The sequence below is a fragment of the Ranitomeya variabilis genome, chromosome 5 (assembly GCF_051348905.1).
Source record: "Ranitomeya variabilis isolate aRanVar5 chromosome 5, aRanVar5.hap1, whole genome shotgun sequence".
In the NCBI taxonomy this organism is placed as follows: Eukaryota; Metazoa; Chordata; class Amphibia; order Anura; family Dendrobatidae; genus Ranitomeya; species Ranitomeya variabilis.
Window position 1 is genome coordinate 181,759,354 of NC_135236.1, and position 20,080 is coordinate 181,779,433.

Consider the following 20,080-nt stretch of genomic DNA (forward strand, 5'->3'; position numbering starts at 1 on the left):
GCTTTCATCTGTGAAGAGCGCAGGGCACCAGAGGCGAATTTGCCAATCCTGGTGTTCTGTGGCAAATGCCAAGCGTCCTGCACGGTGTTTGGCTGTGAGCACAACTCCCATCTGTGGATGTCGGGCACTCAGACCATCCTCATGGAGTCGGTTTCTAAACATTTGTGCAGACACATGCACATTTGTGGCCTGCTGGAGGTCATTTTTGCAGGGCTCTGGCAGTGCTCCTCCTGTTCCTCCTTGCACAAAGGCTGAGGTAGCAGTCCTGCTGCTGAGGTGTTGCCCTTCTACGGCCCCCTCCATGTCACCTTGTGTACTGGCCTGTCTCCTGGTAGCGCCTCCAGCCTCTGGACACTACGCAGACACACAGCAAACCTTCTTGCCACAGCTCGCATTGATGTGCCATCCTGGATGAGCTGCACTACCTGAGCCACTTGTGTGGGCTGTAGAATCCATCTCGTGCTACCACGAGTGTGAAAGCACAACCATCATTCAAAAGTGACCAAAACATCATCCAGAAAGCATTGGTACTGAGATGTGGTCTGTGGTCCCCACCTGCAGAACCACTTCTTTATTGAGTGTGTCTTGATAATTGCCAATAATTTCCATCTGTTCCATTTACACAACAACATGTGAAATTGATTGTCAATCAGTGTTGCTTCCTAAGTGGACTGTTTGATTTAACAGAAGTTTGATTTACTTGGAGTTATATTCTGTTTAAGTGTTCCCTTTATTTTTTTGAGCAGTGTATTACCTGGACAGACCGGGGTCTCATGATCTGAGGTTAAAATCCTAGGCATATACAAGTTGTAGGATCGAGTTAAGGGTCGACAGTCCGGGCACTGCAAATTGTCCAGCCATGTGGACCTGGCCCAAGGATGATGTTTCATTCCTTTTTCTTAATGTCTTGGCATTTTGGCACCTTGCGGCTCGGTCAAATTTTCGTTTTTACACTTGTTTTTTTCGTAGACATAGCCACACAAGGGCTTGTTGTGTTTTGGTCTTTTTTGCAAGAAGAGTTGTATTTTGGAATGACACCAGTGTACTGGAAAACTGGCACATATACATCACATGGTGTGAAAGGGATAAGGAAAGTTACTGAAAACTTTTTGGTCTTTTTCAGACTGTGGGGTACATATTATGGCTCTGACAACCTGACCACCATGAACCTTTTAATTCAAAAACCACAACCCTACAATGATTTATTAAACACATGCAAGGTCTGTGTGTTACAGCGATGATATCGACTATAAATGATGCAAGTCTTTGTGTTGTGAAATGTGCATGGTGGGATTATTAAACATATCCCCTCTGGTTATAGAAGTGGCTATGGACAACTTGGCATTTAGCAGGGTATGAAAGGTATACATGCTACATTCTTACCCTGCGAAATAGAGCTAATGGCTATTTAGCTTCTTTTTTTTCTTTTGCTAAATCAACTTGAAGACGTCTTCCCGACAAATTATATTCCTGAAACCCTTCAAAATATATTTTATGTAGTTGTATTAAATTTCTTGCCGATTATGGTTGTCACCGGTTTCCAGCGCAACTCCAGTACCATTCTAGGTGAGTTGACTTCCAAGCTAACTCACCAGATCCCATGGGATCGTGTGGCCCGGAAGTCGCTCTCGCGCTGTAAGTCTATGGAGTTTCACTATGTAAGTTCTGAGACTCCATAGGCTTACAGTGATGGAAGTAGCACCGTCCCATACAATGGACAGACGGCGTATGATCCGGCAAAGCTGAGGAGCACTCACATGAGCCAGAAGGCACCAGAGCAGCCCTGAAAACTGGAAAGACGGTGATAAGGAAGGATTGCAATACAACTACACCTCATGACCGACATATCTGCAAAGTTTCAATAGTTCACCTTTTTGTCGGGAGTGCTTCTTTAATACAAGTGCATATTTTTTTTACTTGGCAAATGTCACATTTGTCTGCTTGCTCCGTGTTATTCTCCTGTACTCATTAGGAGGGGCATAAACTTGGCCTTGGAGCTGGGGATTGAGACAGAACAGGAGGAGATCTATACCCTGACCTGGCTCTGTTTGGTAAAAGAAAGTCTTCCTGGCAAGTAAACGATCTCAATAAAATAATTTCCAGTGAGAGAGGTCAATAGTGCAGCTGGTCTCTGTGTCCCACGCTCTGGATCCCTGGTGTCACTAGTTCCCATTGGCAACCACTTCATTGCCAAAGAACGTTTCGTGAGTGCAAAAAAAAGTCCCAAAACAGAAAATTCTGCTCTTAACACTGTGAAGCCCAAATAAAGAAGATAGTTGAATGTCTGAATATGCAGCCCACCGTCAATTCCCTGGTGCCAACCTTTTTATTTTTTCCTCCGTTTTAGTCAAACAATGAAGGTGACCACCAGCTGGGTCAGATAATGCCGCTCGTTCAAGCAATTTGTTAACTGGTTTATAGAAATAATATGGAGTCGTTGGGCAGTAGCGCCTTGTGAGGTGGTTGCCCAGGTCTTTTCTGTGTGTTGCCATTCATGTAGTGACCTTCATTGATCCTTGCTGACCAACATCAGATGAAAATGTTCTATTAGGAGAAGACTTTCCATGTTTTTCCCTGGAATCTTTCAATAAATGTCTCTCTTTTTTATTAATTGTCCCATGCTATCTGAAGCTAATGATCACTCCTAATGTAGCCTTAATTACGATTGTGCTTCCCCTCCGGTATAATTCTAGGCCCCCATTCCTCTGCTGACACTATGAAACTTGCTTATCTAACTTCTGCCTTTACGCACTGGAAACACTTGCAATGCAACGCATTGGAAGACCTTCCGAGAAACTTTATTTTCCTTCCAGAATCTTCACATCTTTCCTCATAATCAATTGCCACAATTCCCAATTTAACATGGTATCGTTCTATATTTTTCAGTTCATTTTTTTTTTGCAACTTTTCTCCATTAACCTCCTTTTTTTCCTTTTTTTTTCATCTTCTTCGTCCTCTTGAGTGCAGTTTTCCTTTCTTTCAGCACTAATGTAGTACTACAATGTGCACCGTTTTTATATTGGGATTTTAACTGATCTGAAACATTTGTTCCCTTTCCCCCCCACCCTCCTCGCTTCTGTCTCTGAAGGCAGCATGCTACCTGGAGTGAAGAGAAACGGCCAGGATATAGACTATTGTCTGCTCTCAACAGGTGAACCATGTTACATATACTTCTTGATAACGCTGAGCCAAAACAAAAGAAAAATTCAGTAAGAAAGTGAATTGTGCACCAGTCATATTTTTCGTTTTTTATTTAGGGTCTTATTCTCTTAGGACAATTCTCTTTATGACTCTTTTTTTACGTAGGCAAAAAGTAATTATAGACAACTGGCATATAAAAGTCACAATTGGTTTTGCAACATGTAGTTGCGCTAAGATTTTGCGACTTTTAGGTAGCTCTGGCTTCTTTTCTGAAAAGTAATGTGCCAACAGATGACCTATAATTTATGATAAAAAGTGGATCAAGTTCTGGCAGAAATGTACTTCAGACCATGCCTGCATTTAAGGTTCATGTCCATCTCAATATTCCTGAATTTAACTGCTGGAAAAAGAACTTCGGATACACAAGGTGGAGGAGGAAATGGGCTTGATGCTAACACAATGTTCTGATTGCTAAGCGTGAGGGAAGGGGATCTTGGTCAGTGTACCCACCGACTTTCAGGTAGACTACTTGTCCTAACATTGTTGGGTTATCTTTTCATGTTCACCCTTAAATAAAGGTAGGTAAGTAGTTGCTTTTGAAACTTTCTAGAAACTTTTCACTTTGTGCCACATTATCCTAGGAAATTCTAATTTTCTGTCTCATTCTAGATTTTCGTGAGATTTTTGTCAGGATTTGTGATAGCCTACCCAGGAAAGTCAAGGAACTTTAGAAACCGGAGGCTCCCACACGAGCCATTATGGCTTAAATATAGTAAACTGGCTGTAGACCCGCAGTAATTGGCGGCCCAGCTTTCTGTGCACAAATAAAATGCCAGATACCTCCTCTTAACTTTCATGTTGGCTTTAGACCAGCATGCTTTGTTGATGTTGTGGATTCCAAAATAAAAACCATATATTTTCCTTTGACAATGGGAATGTTATTGATTTGGCAAAAAAAATCATTTGACTTGACAAAAAAAAATTACATTTTTTTAACTTTTTTTAAAAACTTTTTTTTAACTTTTTTATAATCTTTTCAATGTTTCATTTTTTTTTGCAAATCGACTCTCGCAGGATGAGTAAAAGGCATCTACCCTTTAAAGGGATTCTGTCACTAGGATCGTCCCTCCTAAGCCGTGTATGCAGCCATGTAGGTCATACATAAACTAATGATGTCTTGATATCTGTGAGGTCTTATTCCTGATAAAGCCACGTTTTTCTCATTGGTAAATGAGCTGTTCAGGACTATGGGCCGGACACTGATCTGCATGAGAATCTGCCTCCAGAGATTAGTATAAATGATAAGTGAGAGTTACCATTATGATGTGTAATGGCCGCTCTCCTGATCTCACTGCAGAGCTGTGTGTGATTATACCTGACACAGTACAGCATTTAAAGGGACCCGGTCACCAGTTTTTTAGTATTCCAACAAATGCCACAACCTTTTCCTGCTGTTCTGAAGATAATTTTTGGGTAGCTACTAGTGATGAGTGAGTGTGCTCGTTACTCGAGTTTTCCGAGTATCTTGGACGTGCTCGTAGATTGTTTGTGTACCGCCACCACCTCTGGAATCCATCGCCATGCTACTTGTCTCCGTGACGTCACTGCTCTGCATGACCTGGGGGTGGTTTTTACAGTGTAAACCTATGGACTATCAGAATGAGGGTCTATAGGCTTTCATTGTAACAGGAGACTTCCGGATCACGCTTAGAAAGAACATTGTGATCTGGAGAGTTTGAAGAGCGGTGATGTCACTGAGAAGAGGAGCAGAACGGTGCTAGAAAGTGGAGAAAGCAGCGGTAGGTTATATTAAGGCTATGTGCACACGTCCCAAATTGCCGCTGAAATTTCCGCGGCAATTCCACAACTGTGCCGCTGGTAAAACGCATACGGAATTGGCATGCATTTTCCCGCTAAACACAAGCGTTTTACAAGCGTAATTAGCTTGCAGACTGCTAGCGTTTTCCAAGTGATCTGTAGCATCGCTTGGAAAACTGACTGACAGGTTGGTCACACTTGTCAAACATAGTGTTTGACAAGTGTGACCAACTTTTTACTATTGATGCTTCCCATGCAGCATCAATAGTAAAAAGATCTAATGTTAAAAAATAATACAAAAAATAATAAATCGTTTAATTCTCATCTTTCGGCGTCCCCGGCAGTCTTCCCACTCCTCGCGATGCTTCCGTTCCCAATAATGCCTATCGCCAATGACCTCGGATGACGTAGCGGTCTCGCGAGACCCGCGTCCTCACAGGTTATTGCCGCAAAGCATCACTGGGAACGGAAGCATCGCGAGGAGCTGGAAGACTGCCGGGGACGCCGGAAAGTGAGAATATCATGATTTTTTATTTTAATACTTTTTTTTTTTTTTTTTTTTTAACAATTATATGGTTCCCAGGGCCTGGAGGATAGTCTCCTCTCCTCCACCTTGGGTACCAAGCGCACATGATCCGCTTATTTCCCGCATGGTGGGCATAGCCCCATGTGGAAAGTAATCGGATCAATGCATTCCTATGTGTGCGGAATCCCCGCGATTCCGCACAAGGAATGAACATGCTGCGTTTATTTCCGGAATGCGTATTCCGCCGCGGAAAAAAACCCAACATGTGCACAAAAATTGCGGATTGCATTCTAATAATAGGATGCTTAATGCATGCATTTTTTTCGCGATTTGATCGCGTTTTTATAGCGAAAAAACCTTGAATAATCCTGAACGTGTGCACATAGCTTTATACCTACACTACATACTCATATACACAGATTCAGTTGAAAAAAAAAAATCAAAAACCTTTTGGGAGGACTTGTTTAAGGAAAACCAGTACTATCCCAAAGTGTACATGATTAGTAATTAATGCACTGGTTCTCGACTACACCATGCTGGATTAGCTGGTTGAGCTGTCGGTTGAATAGTGAGTCTGACCTCTAGATCCACTGGAAAACCTTTTATCAGCAATGATTATCCCTATACAGCGAGAACAGTGTGAAAAAGTTCAACTGAATGTAATACAAGGACAGCCAAGGTTTACCATTGTAGAAGCCTTTGATACTTTGATTTCTGCACATTCCTCGCGGTAACTTCTGTAGGGGGATGTCTCCGATGCTGATCATCTTGAAGCAGGTTGGGGGCATTGGAGAAATCAGCCATTATTCCACAAAACTGGAATGAAATGTTACCCAGCGCCATGCTCCAGTATTGGCACACCGTGTGATACGCTGGTATCTGCTACATTTATATACAGAATGAAAATGCAAAGCTAAATAAGTTCTGTCTGGATACAAGAGGGGGGAGTAAGTCATTATTTAGCATTTTGACAGTGTTTCTTACCATTTTATTGACTTTATCATGTAGCCAGTTCTTTGCTAGCTGTGAAGTGTATCCCGGGGAATAGTAAGGCCACGTACACTGTCATCATAAAATGTGCAATAAAAGGGAATAAAAGCTGATACAGCCACATTAGCCACTGACGCTGCAAAGCTCTGCAAAGTTGAGGTGAAAAAAAAATCATTTGTGGACAAGGCCAGAGAGATTTAAGGTTTAGGATAATCCCTACACGGGAAGACAAACCAGTTTTAATTATTTACATCTTATGATGGTGTTTGCTAACTCCGCTAATAATTAACTGCAGTAAAAGTGATTCTCTTCGCACGCTGTCTCTTCTGCTTAAAACTATTGTGTTTTATTTTTAGTATTAATGAATTGGTAGTATGTTATCAGGTCACAAAGCAGAATAATGAGCAGATGCCAAGCAATAGTCTGGAATATGCGGCTAAAACGGAACTCTAAGGCTATGTGCACACTTATAATGGTCCACTGCGGAAAAATCCGCAGTGGATTTGATTATCTGCAGGGCAAAAACGCGTTTTTGCTGCAGATTTCCCACGGTTTTTGTGCGGATTTCACTGAGGTTTTACACCTGCGGTTTTCTATTGGAGCAGGTGTAAAACTGCTGCGGAATCCGCAGAAAGAAGTGACCTGTTGCGGAATGTAAACCGCTGCGTTTCCGTGCGTTTTTTCCGCAGTATGGGCACAGCGTTTTCTGTTTCCCATAGGTTTACATTGTAATGTAAACATGATAAAACAGGATTTTCACGGCTCGGGGGTTTGCATGTAGAACAAGGGTGTGTAGGTGCCGACGATGGCCGTTTCGCGCTGAGTGTAGCGCTTCTACAGGTCAGTCCCTGACCCGTAGAAGCGCTGCACTCAGCGCGAAACGGCCGTCGTCGGCACCTACACACCCTTGTTCTACATGCACACCCCCGAGCCGTGAAAATCCTGTTTTATCATGTTTGAATATAGGAACCACATCACTTCAAGGACTGGTGAGTGCTGCTGCATTTTTTCTGTGATATGACTGGTCATACTTCTATTTTCCATGCGAGCACCCGATGTCCGCAGGAAGGCTCTTGATCAGGGGTGTCAAACTGCATTCCTCGAGGGCCTCAAACCATGAGTGTTTTCAAGATATCCTTCTCATTGCACAAGGTGCTGGAATCATTCTGTGCAGGTGATTAAATTATCACCTGTGTAATACAAGGAAATCCTGAAAACATGACCTGTTTGTGGCCCTCGAGGAATGCAGTTTGACACCTCTGCTCTTGATCACATCAAGCATAGACTGCATCTTCTCCCTGGTATATGGGCGGTGCTGCTCATTTTTTTTTCTTTTTTGTTCATTACATTGTAATGTAAACTCATGGGGAAACGCTGCGGATCCGCCGCAAAATCCGCATCGTGTGCACATAGCCTAACTATTTACACCCGACCGTGTAGCTGTAAATAATCATTGGGCTGCGTTCACACTTGCAGTATGGCATTCCGTTTGTCTCAAGTTTTTAGGAACAATGAAAGCGAATTGATGTCAAAATGGCTTTGTTGTGTAATTTATCTAAAAGGAAGCAGCAAAGGGACACTTCTGATCATTATGGGTTCCGTTTCATGTCCATTTAGAGTGCAAGAAAAAGCGCATCATGCCAAACTTTTTTTTTTTCCTGTCTTCCATTCCCTCTGAAAGCTGACACTTGGCTAACAAAGGGAACCTAGAATATTCAGTGGGGACCCTTTGTTTCCATTTTGTATCATTATACAAAGTATCTGTAAAGCGCTGCGGAATATGTTAGCGCTATATAAAAATAAATATTATTATTATCTGTCTTTGACATTAGTTTCCTTGGACTGTTCCTAAAACAGAACAAACAGTCTGTATATTACAGATCCATACATAAAATAAAAATGATATAAATATATATAAGGTACAAAACAGACTATCAAAAATTGCACTTCCATGTCTGCATATATACCTGTTCCAGACTAGGAGTAATCGGTTTAATTTTTATTTCATAACTCAATAGTACATATGAAGATAAGCAACTTTGTAATATATCTAATCACAGAAATCTGCTTCTTTCTCAGGGAAAATTGAGCAGTCATTATCGAAATCCTCAATTTTGAGGTAAAATGTGTATTTAGTGAAGACGGACTTTCCCATCACTGTGATAGGAGATGGCATTACTACAGATACAATGTAGACAGGAGGGCGGCGCTAGAGGCAGAGCTCCTCTCACCTATCTAGGTGGAATCTGATCACATTTTTATGTGTACTATTGATTTCTGAAATAAAAATTAAAACGATTGTTACGGTTTGAAGAGGCCCTTTCCCCAGTTTTCACGTTAAACGTTACATTATGAAATGGTGGCTGCAGAGTTATTTTTTAATTTCTCCTCTCTGAGAAGATACTAGCCTGTAAACTGTAGGTTCTAGTTTGTGTTGCGTCCTAATTAGGGTATGTGCACACGTTGCAGATTTGACTGGAATTTTCTGTGCAGATTCTGCATTTTTTGGCAGAAAACGCAGGTCAGAATCTGCGCCTTTTTTTGGTATGTGCACACGTTGCAGATTTTTGTGCGGATTTCTTCCTTTTTTTACCCCTTCGGATTTCCATAATGGAATAGGTGCAGAAACGCAGCAGATCTGCCAAAAGAAGTGACATAGTCCTTTTTTGAATCTGCTGCGTTTGCCGCGCCATTAGCACAGCATTTTTTTTTTGCCATTGATTTACATTGTACTGTAAATCACTTGCGGATCTGCAGCGTTTCTGCGCAGAATTAAAGGGAACCTGTCACCTGAATTTGGCGGGACCAGTTTTGGGTCATATGGGCGGGGTTTTTGGGTGTTTGATTCACCCTTTCCTTACCCTCTGGCTGCATGCTGGCCGCAATATTGGATTGAAGTTCATTCTCTGTCCTCCGGAGTACACGCCTCCCATGGAGGCTATTGAAGCATGGCAAAAGTTAAAAAATAAAAAGTTAAAAAAAATGTGAAAAAAATAAAAAAAAATATAAAAGTTTAAATCACCCCCCTTTCGCCCCAATCAAAATAAATCAATAAAAAAAAATCAAATCTACATATATTTGGTATCGCCACGTTCAGAATCGCCCGATCTATCAATAAAAAAAGCATTAACCTGATCGCTAAACGGCGTAACGAGAAAAAAAATTGAAACGCCAGAATTACGTTTTTTTGGTCGCCGCGACATTGCATTAAAATGCAATAACGGGCGATCAAAAGAACGTATCTGCACCGAATTGGAATCATTAAAAACGCCAGCTCGGCACGCAAAAAATAAGCCCTCAACCGACCCCAGATCATGAAAAATGGAGACGCTACGAGTATCGGAAAATGGCGCAATTTTTTTATTTATTTTTTTTTTTTTTAGCAAAGTTTGGAATTTTTTTTCACCACTTAGGTAAAAAATAACCTAGTCAAGTTAGGTGTCTATGAACTCGTAATGACCTGGAGAATCATAATGGCAGGTCAGTTTCAGTTTTAGCATTTAGTGAACCTAGCAAAAAAGCCAAGCAAAAAACAAGTGTGGGATTGCACTTTTTTTGCAATTTCACCGCACTTGGAATTTTTTTCCCGTTTTCTAGTACACGACATGGTAAAACGAATGATGTCGTTCAAAAGTACAACTCGTCCCACAAAAAATAAGCCCTCACATGGCCATATTGACGGAAAAATAAAAAAGTTATGGCTCTGGGAAGGAGGGGAGTGAAAAACAAACACGGAAAAACGAAAAATCCCACGGTCATGAAGGGGTTAAAATGGTATCACTTTTGGGGTTTTCCCAATATATGGGACCCCTAAAGTCACTTCAAACATGGATAAGTCTCTAAAAAAATAAATTTTGTAAATTTCCTTGAAAAAATGAAAAATTGCTGCTACATTTTTAAACCTCCTAAAATGCTAACAAAATAAAATAACATTTTACAAATGGTGCTGATGTAAAGCAGACATGTGGGAAATGTTATTTATTAATGGTTTGCTGTGGTATGACAATCTGGATTAAAGGGCTATTCATTCAAATTTAGAAAATTGCTAATTTTTTAACATTTTTCTCAAATTTTTTATAAATAAACAAAAGACATATTGACCTAAATTTACCATTATCATAAAGTATAATGTGTCACAAAAAACAATCTCAAAATCACTGGGATTCGCTGAAGCATTGCAGAGTTATTACCACATAAAGTGACACAGGTCAGATTTAAAAAATTTGGCTCTGTCACTAAGGGGTTAAGTAGGCAGCAACATATAAGGTAAAAAAAAACACCGTGCCCCCACAATGGCTTAGAGCAGACTTTCTCCTGTATGATACATGACACACAGCCCTGTGGATTACAAAGTGCTGGGAGTGGAGCAGAGAGGAGTCTGGTTGAATACACATTTTAGGCAGCACAGCAGAGCTTTCTGATTACAAACACAGCTGCAGCACTCCTTTCCAAATGCAATCCGCTCTGCTGTACTGTCCCTCCCCCCACACTGACTGCTGGTGAAAGTGGTTGGTAATCACACTCCTCTCTGCTCAACACCTAGCACATTGTCATTACACACAGCTCCTTAGTGAGACCAGGCTGTCATTACATGTCTTACACAAGATTGTTCCAAACTTGGTCTTCTTTACCCCTGTATGACTTTTCCTGTTTGATTGGTCAAGGTCAAGTAGGGGAAGAAGGACACATTTTTGGACGTTACTTAAGAGTAGCTAGTATCACCCAGAGAGGAGAAATACAAACTACCTAGTACTCAGCTCTGCAGCCTCTGTTCCATGATCTAACCAGGTTAACGCACTAAAATTGTTGAAAGGTCCTCTTCATCCATGGGATCCAGAATGACCCCGGCTTCTTTACATAGCAGACTGCCTTCGGCTAGCTGGAAACAATGTATGTGGTACAAAGTTTAGTTTTCTTTTTGAAAATGTTTACTTTTTATAAATTTGTGCATAGCCTTGTGTTTATTGGGCACACTTCTGATCAAGAACCACTTCATGGCTTCTTCCAGGGAATGTCTGGGAACCGTAGCCAGACCTTTCTGTATGATTTATTTTTCATTTTCCTTTTGTAAATTTATTGCTGCTTCTCTCCACTGCAAAGCACTTATAACATTTCCTTAAATTATCTGTGGGCGAGAACATCGTTGTCTGACTTCTATAGATTTGAGATGTAGGGTACAATACTTTGGTAGCCGTATGTGGAACAATAGTCTAGCGATTAGCAATCGTTGGTCCCGCGGACACTCCTCTTCAGATGTGCTCCTCCTTCCTAAAGGATGATACATGTGTCTTTATTTGCTGTCAGTTGCTTCTCATTAGGCATGTCCAGGGTTAAATCAAGATAATTAAATGTGTCACATTATTCATTATGGTACGCTAATGTTTTTTTCAGAACGAACTCCGACTCTGCACTTCACACGAGTGCCTCAAGTACCAAACCTCAAGATCCATTTATGGGTGGAAACCAACATGCTGTGCGAGCCCCCAGACTTCCGCAGCGCAACAGTAAGAAAACCTTCATTTTATTATGTAAAAGGGTGCAGCTAAAAAATTGATTTATATTGTATTAGGCAGAAAAATCTAATTATTTATTTTTTTGCTTGAAATGCTTGCAAATATAACTCTCCTGGTAATTAAAAGCATCACTACTACAATGCGTCAAAAGTACTTACTTTACCAAAAATCACATGGAGGAGAGATAATCCGAGACAAGGAAAAGGAATCTGCTTTTTTTTTTTTTTTTTTTTTGCATCCCGAAAAAACAGCACCAGGCATGGCCTATTAATGAAAGTGTGCCCGTTTCTGGAGAACAAAAAGCAGATACTTTCGAAAGCCTTTAAATTGAACTTGTCTTTTTTTTTTAAAAAAAAGGAAGTTCAGCTACAGGGAGAAAATTACGTTATATTCTCTTTGAAACTACATTTACCTGCAGAATCCAGCTTTTCTATATAAATAAGACAGGCCGTGTTATGGCACATAATGGGGGAGTGCAGATTGAAGAATCCCCTTCATGTCTTCCATATTCCTTACACATCTTCTTTAAGGGATGAGAGAACAGCTGACCTTTGAGAGAAACCAAACCAGTTGTTTTTGGTTCTTGGGGAATTTATCAATATTTCATCCTATTAATCCTAGTAGTATTCTTGATCTTTGAGGCAACACTACTATATGGTGCAGAGTAGTGATGCGCGAATGTGCTTGGATAAAGTCTCAGCACATGTGGTGATTGCCTGTTTGTTACGGAATCCCCACATGTTCAACTAAGGCCTCTTTCACACTTCAGTTGTTTGGCGTCAGTCTAAATCCGCCATTTTCTTCAAAAAACGGATCCGTTTTTTTTTTTTTCGACAGATCCGTTTTTTCCCCCATAGACTTGCATTAGCGACGGATTGTGACGGATCGTCGTCCGTTCCATCCGTCATGCGACGGATCCGTCAAAATTTGGCGGACGTCATCTAGACATTGACGGTCATTGCAACGTTTTTTGTCTGCGTTGAAATGGCGGATCGCGACGGATCCGTCGCGTCCGTCATTTCATAGAATGGCCACCTATGGGCGACGGATCCGTCGCCCCAATCCGTTTTTTCAATTTTTTTTCAATTGCGCATGCTCCAAAAAGTATATACAACCCCCGAGTAACGGATCCGTCAAAAAAACGGATCCGTTACATCCGTTTTTTCAACTATTGTGATGGATCCGTCGATCCGTCATTATGTCGGAAGTGACTGACGCCAAAAAACTGAAGTGTGAAAGAAGCCTAACAGCCATAAATCATGCAGCAGCAGGGACTGGGACATAATATACGAGCACTCCTGATACTCTGATAACACCAGAGCGTGCGCCGATAAGACGGTATCCCAGCATGGTCGCTCACCACTAGTGAGGAGACACTGTCAGTGACAGTCTGGTTCCTACGGCTATACATGTGTCATGTTTGAATACATGAGGTATGTAAACGGTGTCCCTTTTTTTTTTTTGCAGGTCATAGATGGAGTCTTTAAAAAAAAAAAAAAAAAAAAAAAGTATATATATATATATATATATATATATATATATATATATATATATATATATATATATATATATATATATATATATATATATATATATATATATAATATTATTATTATTTATTTATAAAGCACCATTGATTCCATGGTGCTGTACATGAGAAGGGGTTACATTGAAGTTATAGATGTCACTTACAGTAAACAAACTTGCAATGACAGACTGGTACAGAGGGGCGAGGACCCTGCCCTTGCGGGCTTACATTCTGCAGGATTATGGGGAAGGAGACAATAGGTTGGGGGTTGCAGGAGCTCCGGTGTTGGTGAGGCGGTAGATTCGGTGGTGATGAGGAGGCAGCGGGGTCAGTGCAGGCTGTAGGCTTTCCTGAAGAGATGAGTCTTCAGGTTCCGTCTGAAGGATCCGAATGTGGTGGATAACCGGACGTGTTGGGGCAGAGAATTCCAGAGGATGGGGGGATATATATATATATATATATATATATATATATATATATATATATATATATATATATATATATATATATATATATATATATATATATATATATATATATATATATATTAGTTATTTTTTTTTTTTCCCATGTCGGTCTCAGTAAATGCCTGTATTTCCATGACGTTCTGGAGCACATTTCCCTAATTGTCTGGTTCCTCGGCTTGTTCTATATATGAATAAATGGCCATCTTGGTTGTGCCTTCTTCTGTCCTACACACCGACTGTCAGAGAGACACCACGTTATTAGAATGCAAGGAACACAAGTGTTGAGGAAAACAAAACTCTCAGGAGACCTAAGAAAATTCTTTGAATTTCTGATTTTTTTTGTGTTAAGTTTCTACATGTTTTACTTTTTCTTTGTTGGCCACTTACCACTACATTTTCCTCCTGTCTAACTGGTCAGTGAGGACAGTGGTTGTGTATCGTTTGTGTGGCTGACTTGAAAAGACTCCCCCTGAGAGACCGCCATGATCCTCTGTGTGGGTATATGAAGACACAGATGCTAACATAATGCATTCTCTGGATTTCTGGCACTCAGTCTATTAGGCATCATTCCCATGATGAGTTTTTGGTGTGATTTTGATGCTGAGTAACTCCGTTTCATCAGCATGCATGCCTGTTTCACATCCGCAGCATGTTAGTTTCTCTTGCGCATACGCTGCTTTTTCTGTGTAATTTCTTCCCATTGACTTGCATTAGGTGTGGAAAATCCGCAGGTAAACACGTATGCGTTTTAGGTGCACATTCGTGGCGTAACCACATGTAATCCGCACATGTCTATATCAATAAAATTTTAATACCAGGAAATATCAATAAGAAAGTGGCTTTATATAAAACATGACGCACCAAATGCTGTTACAGATTTTCTGCCTCGAGTAGGTAAACTAGGTTATGTGGGCGTTTTTTGCTTTTTTTTTTTTCTTGGTATGCACTTTGATACAGTCATGTGCGGATTATGTGCATTTTTCCTGCAAATTTTCTTCATCTAATGCAATTCTATGGTGAAAATTTGCACATTAAACTCCACATCAGATTTTGCAGCATAAAATTACCTGCACTGAGTGTTTCAAATTTATGCTGCAAAAAAAAGAAAGCGCCAGTGGGCATGAGACTTCTATAAATCCCTTCCATTTTGCTTGAACTCTATAACGCTGCGTTTTTTTGTGCAGTGAAAATATGCAGCGTCCAAAAACTCACTTGAAAACTGAACCTAAAGCGCCCCATTATCTCCCACAACATGGGCAGATGGTGGGCAGTAGTATTGAGGTGAGATAATGGCAGCATTGGAGTGTCTGCTAAGCTTTGCACACATTACAGGAGGTCAGGGCCGGCGTTTCATGGTCACACATTCAGTCTAATCTTTTGTTATCCATAGGCTCTCAGACTGATAACCATAACAAACGCGCCCTCCTTCAGTCCGCTGCCTCAGGCTTTGTTATTCAGCGGTGACGTCATATCTGCTCGCAACCACTGCAGCCGATCACTGGGTTTAGTGGCTTGTGCGGTCTGCATTGGTTATTATCACTGTAGATGTGACGTCAGCGATGAAGCCAGTCAACCACAGCAGCGGCAGAGCCACATCACCAGACTCGGGCTCAGTTTATTTTATCAGTCTGTGATCCTATGAAGTATAAGATTATTGTAATCTCTTTAATTGTTTTAGTGGTGAGCAAATGTGCTCGGATAAGGTGTTATCTCAGCATGCTCGGGTACTAACCAAGTGTCTTCGGCGTGCTTGTAAAATATGTTCTAGTCCCCACGGCTGTTTGACAGGCTACACGTGCGGGGGATTACCTGTTTGTTAGGCTATCCCTGCATGTGTTGCGGCTGTCGAACAGTGGTTAGCACCTGAGCATGCTGGGATAACATCTTATCCAAGCACGTTCGCTCATCACAATTGTTTATGTATTCCTCCATATTGTTTCCACTGAATGGCGTCACGACAGCCGTGAGGATGTGATTGCTCCTCTCCTAGCACCAATAACCATAGACTGAGGCACATTTTAGATCCGTTTTTCTGGGCAGCCTCTCTAAAACTTACTGCTTTTATGGGTTTAGTTACTTTGTGATTCCCATTACTGGAACCTCACACTAGCCTTTTATGTTTGCAGTAACCCTATTGTGACGGTGGGCAGGTTCACACCTGTGGATGTTTCCGCTCTGTAGGATGTAGGAGCAGAACGTCAAGGTGCGGTGCTAGATCCCGCATGTCACGGAGGCCAATAGAGCATGTTGTATAGGGTCTATTGTACTGGACATGGCAGCATGCTTCGTTATTTCATCACCATTTTTGGTGGAAGCTAGTAATGGGCCTCCATGGTCACACGTTCAATATTTGGTCAGTTTTTTACCTCAGAATTTGTAAGCCAAAACCAGGAGAGGAGGAGCAGTCAGAGAAAAGTATAATAGAAACACCTCACCACTTATCACCCACTCCTGGTCTTGGGTTTCAAATACTGAGGTAAAATACTGACCGAATACTGAACGTGTGAACTTGGCCTTAAAGGGAATGTCTGATACGATCAAAGCCAATAGCAGGAATTTTCATTCAAAGATAATTAATAGAAAAGCTATTCCTAGTTTCCTACCTTCCATCTTTTGCATAATGCCCCTCAACCCCTTCTCTGCCTTCTTCTTGGTCACCATACCCTCAGGTGGCCTTATCACCTATAACTACCTATGAGGGCTCAGCTTCACTTTTTTATAGCAATTTATAAGAACCTTGAGGTCTGGTTGCAGTGGGTGACAAGGTCAGCTTTAGTATTGGGCTGTCCTGATAAATGAGGCCTAGCATTACCGTTCTGCGTGCACGCTGTGTGGCTATGTGCCTTTTTTATAGCACACCTCATTCAAAGAGTAAACGTTGTTTGTAATTTAGTCTATTTTTTTTCAAAGTCAATCGTACATATGAAGATAAGAACCTTTTTCATTAATTTTATTAAGAACATACACTTCTTTCTCCATCTGGACTGATCATTCAATCTCCGTTTCACAGGTAAAATGGTAGCAGATGACAGTTGGCGCTCCTACAGTTCTATGCGGCTCGCAGAAGAATGATCCTCCTTACTCCTCCCCACCTCCATAAAACGTATAAAGCACCAACTGTATACAGATTTCACCCATGAAATGAAAATGCATGATCAGTCCAGGAGAAAGAAATAGATTAAAATGCCAGTTACTCTAACGTGCACCTTCTTTAGTGGGTTTAATATGGAGCTAACCTTACTTGATATAACAACCACCGCTCTCCTACCTTATTATGACTGAGCCCAAGTCAGGATACACTATGACAATTACTTCACGGATCCAGATTTGTTGATTTAGGCAAAACTCCATTCATGGCCATAAAAATTCTAGAATTTCAGCAGATCATGAAGGCAGGTCTTTCATATGGGGACACATTAGTCTCACATGTTACAGTTTGTCAGTGGCAGATTTCTGGCTCCTCTACCCATATAATGTATATGTGTGGTACCCGCTCATGGCTGCTGTTGGGGATCACATATAACAAGCTGCTACTCCATCAAAATGAGCGTTCCTTCTCCAGCCTCATAGATTCCTCTAAATCTGAACATCTCCCTCTAGTGTTCACTGAGCATGTTACAGGGAGAATAGGGCTTTTCTGGGTTTACTTTTGTCCCACTGCGTAGTAGGATCTACTTTGGAAGTGATGCTCGTGCTACGGTAATAGACCAGATCACCCACCCACGGGGCAGGCGGTAATCTATAGCACGTAGGTTCAATATGAAGCCAAATGCATTTCTTTCTCTGCCTTGTATAGCACCAACATAGTCTGCTGCACTGTACAGAGAATGTCATGACTAAGGTACCTTCACACGAAACGACTTTGTAACGATATCGCTAGCGATCCGTGACGTTGCAGCGTCCTGGCTAGCGATATCGTTTAGTTTGACAGGCAGCAGCGATCAGGATCCTGCTGTGATGTCGCTGGTCTAAAGTTCAGAACTTTATTTGGTCGTCCGATCGCCGTGTATCGTTGTGTTTGACAGCAAAAGCAACGATACCAGCGATATTTTACACTGGTAACCAGGGTAAACATCGTGTTACTAAGCGCAGGGCCGCGCTTAGTAACCCGATGTTTACCCTGGTTACCAGTGTAAAATGTAAAAAAAAAAAAAACAGTACATACTTACATTCGCATCCCCCGCCGTCTGCTTCCTGCACTGACTGAGTGCCGCAAAGTGAAAGTACAGCACAGCGGTGACGTCACCGCTGTGCTCTGCTCTCACTGTACGACGGCACTCAGTCAGAGCAGGAAGCAGACGGCAAGGGACCTGACGGACATCAGATGGTGAGTATGTACTGTTTGTTTTTTTTTCCTTTTACGATGGTAACCAGGGTACCAGGTACCAGGGCCCTGCGCTTAGTAACCCGATGTTTACCCTGGTTACCCGGGGACCTTGGCATCGTTGGTCGCTGGAGAGCGGTCTGTGTGACAGCTCTCCAGCGATCAAACAGCGACGCTGCAGCGATCGGCATCGTTGTCGCTATCGCTGCAGCGTCGTTTCGTGTGAAGGTACCTTTACAGCAGACCCTTTATAAAGTCCCTTTTCCTCCTTGTGCATTGGGGCTTATTTCATAGAAAGTACATTATCTTCTGAGAGTGTTAGAGGAAGCCCACACAGATATGGGGAGATCATACAGATGCTGGCCAGATTAAAATTTAGTACCGACCATGTGCCCCCTATACGGGGCTTGTGTTTATGAACACACCACCCATTTCCAGTCCTGTAATCCATGAATTGAATGGGAGCGGAGCTGCTGGGCTCAGCAGTGGCCAGTAAACCGTCTACAGAGCTGACGACTGGGTGTCAGACCCTCCCGGACCTGATATTGATCATCTTATCCTGTGGATACATCCTCAGTGTCAATGTAATGGAAAACCCCTTCAAGCCAATACTTGGACCCTAAATACCCCTGATGAGCCGTCCTCTGCTTTCTTGTGGTGCTTGTAGTCAGTGAATGAATGGCGGAGAGCAGCTATGGCAATGTGATGTCATACCCGTCCTCCAGGGAGGAGGCAGCCATGGTATTTTGTCTAGTGAAGTTCTCCATGTTCTCGCTCTTACATACCTAATTGGTGTATAACTGCATATTGTGGTGGTTTTACCTCTGCAGAGAAGCATCCTCATGTTGCCAAAACTTTTGCAACTCTGAGTGTTTTAATGCTAGATTTGTGGGGTAAACATCTTGATGAATTGGGACTTCTGTCTGCCCCACACCAGTTGTCCGACGCCTCTTTACCTGTGCGTGTACACAAGGAGAGACCTGTCAGTCGGAAGGAGCAGGAATAAGCAGCTGTTTTTCTCAAAGTTTTTTTCCCGAAACTCGGCAGTGAATGAGAATAAGGCCACATTCACACGTTCAGTATTTGGTCAGTGTTCTACATCAGTATCTGTAACCCAAAACCAAGAGTGGGTGATAAATCCAGAAGTGGTGACGTCTTTCTATTATAATTGTCCTCTGATTGGTCCTCTCCTGGTTTTGGCTTACAAATACTGAGGTAAAATACTGACCAAATACTGAATATGTGGCCGCAAACATATACTTGACTGCAAACCTCGAGCCAGTGTCTGGATTCATCCTGCCTGGACAACCTGCTGACGGGTTCCCTTTGTCCTCAGCAGTACAACATCATGTTAACAATTCTGTGCACATATAAGTGTGGGCGCGCTGTCTATACAGGCCATTAATCAACCATCAATTATCTTGCATGTAGCCTAAGGGAATCTGTCAGTAGGATCCAACCCTCACCCCCAAAGCCGGATAACTGTGAGCTGATGTCTTATTCCAGAGAATTCCTTTTAATATGTAAATGAGCTTTTAAGATCTATGGGATGAACATAGATCTCTCTGAGGATCTGCCTCCAGAGATTATTTTACACGAAAGGGGGCGTTACCAGTGTGAGACATGTAATGACTGACAGTCTGATCTTCGTGTCTCACACTGGTAACATCCCCTTTTATTTATAATAAGCTCTGGAGGCAGATTCTCGGGAAGATCAGTTCCTACTCATTTACATATGAAGAAAAAATGTGCATTCCTCTGGAATAAGACCGC

The 20,080-nt window shown here is 41.8% G+C and overlaps 1 protein-coding gene across 2 annotated transcripts in view; it reads left to right on the plus strand.

The window, feature by feature from the left end:
- Positions 1 to 20,080, plus strand: part of CRTC3 (CREB regulated transcription coactivator 3) — a 172,948-nt gene that overhangs the window by 110,009 nt on the left and 42,859 nt on the right. The window contains exons 5-6 of one of the 2 annotated variants that reach the window (XM_077263613.1): positions 3,089 to 3,151; positions 11,867 to 11,979. In XM_077263613.1, the coding sequence (XP_077119728.1) occupies positions 3,089 to 3,151; positions 11,867 to 11,979 (176 nt within the window). The remainder of the gene's footprint in view (positions 1 to 3,088; positions 3,152 to 11,866; positions 11,980 to 20,080) is intronic. The other variant, XM_077263614.1, reaches the window with a different exon arrangement.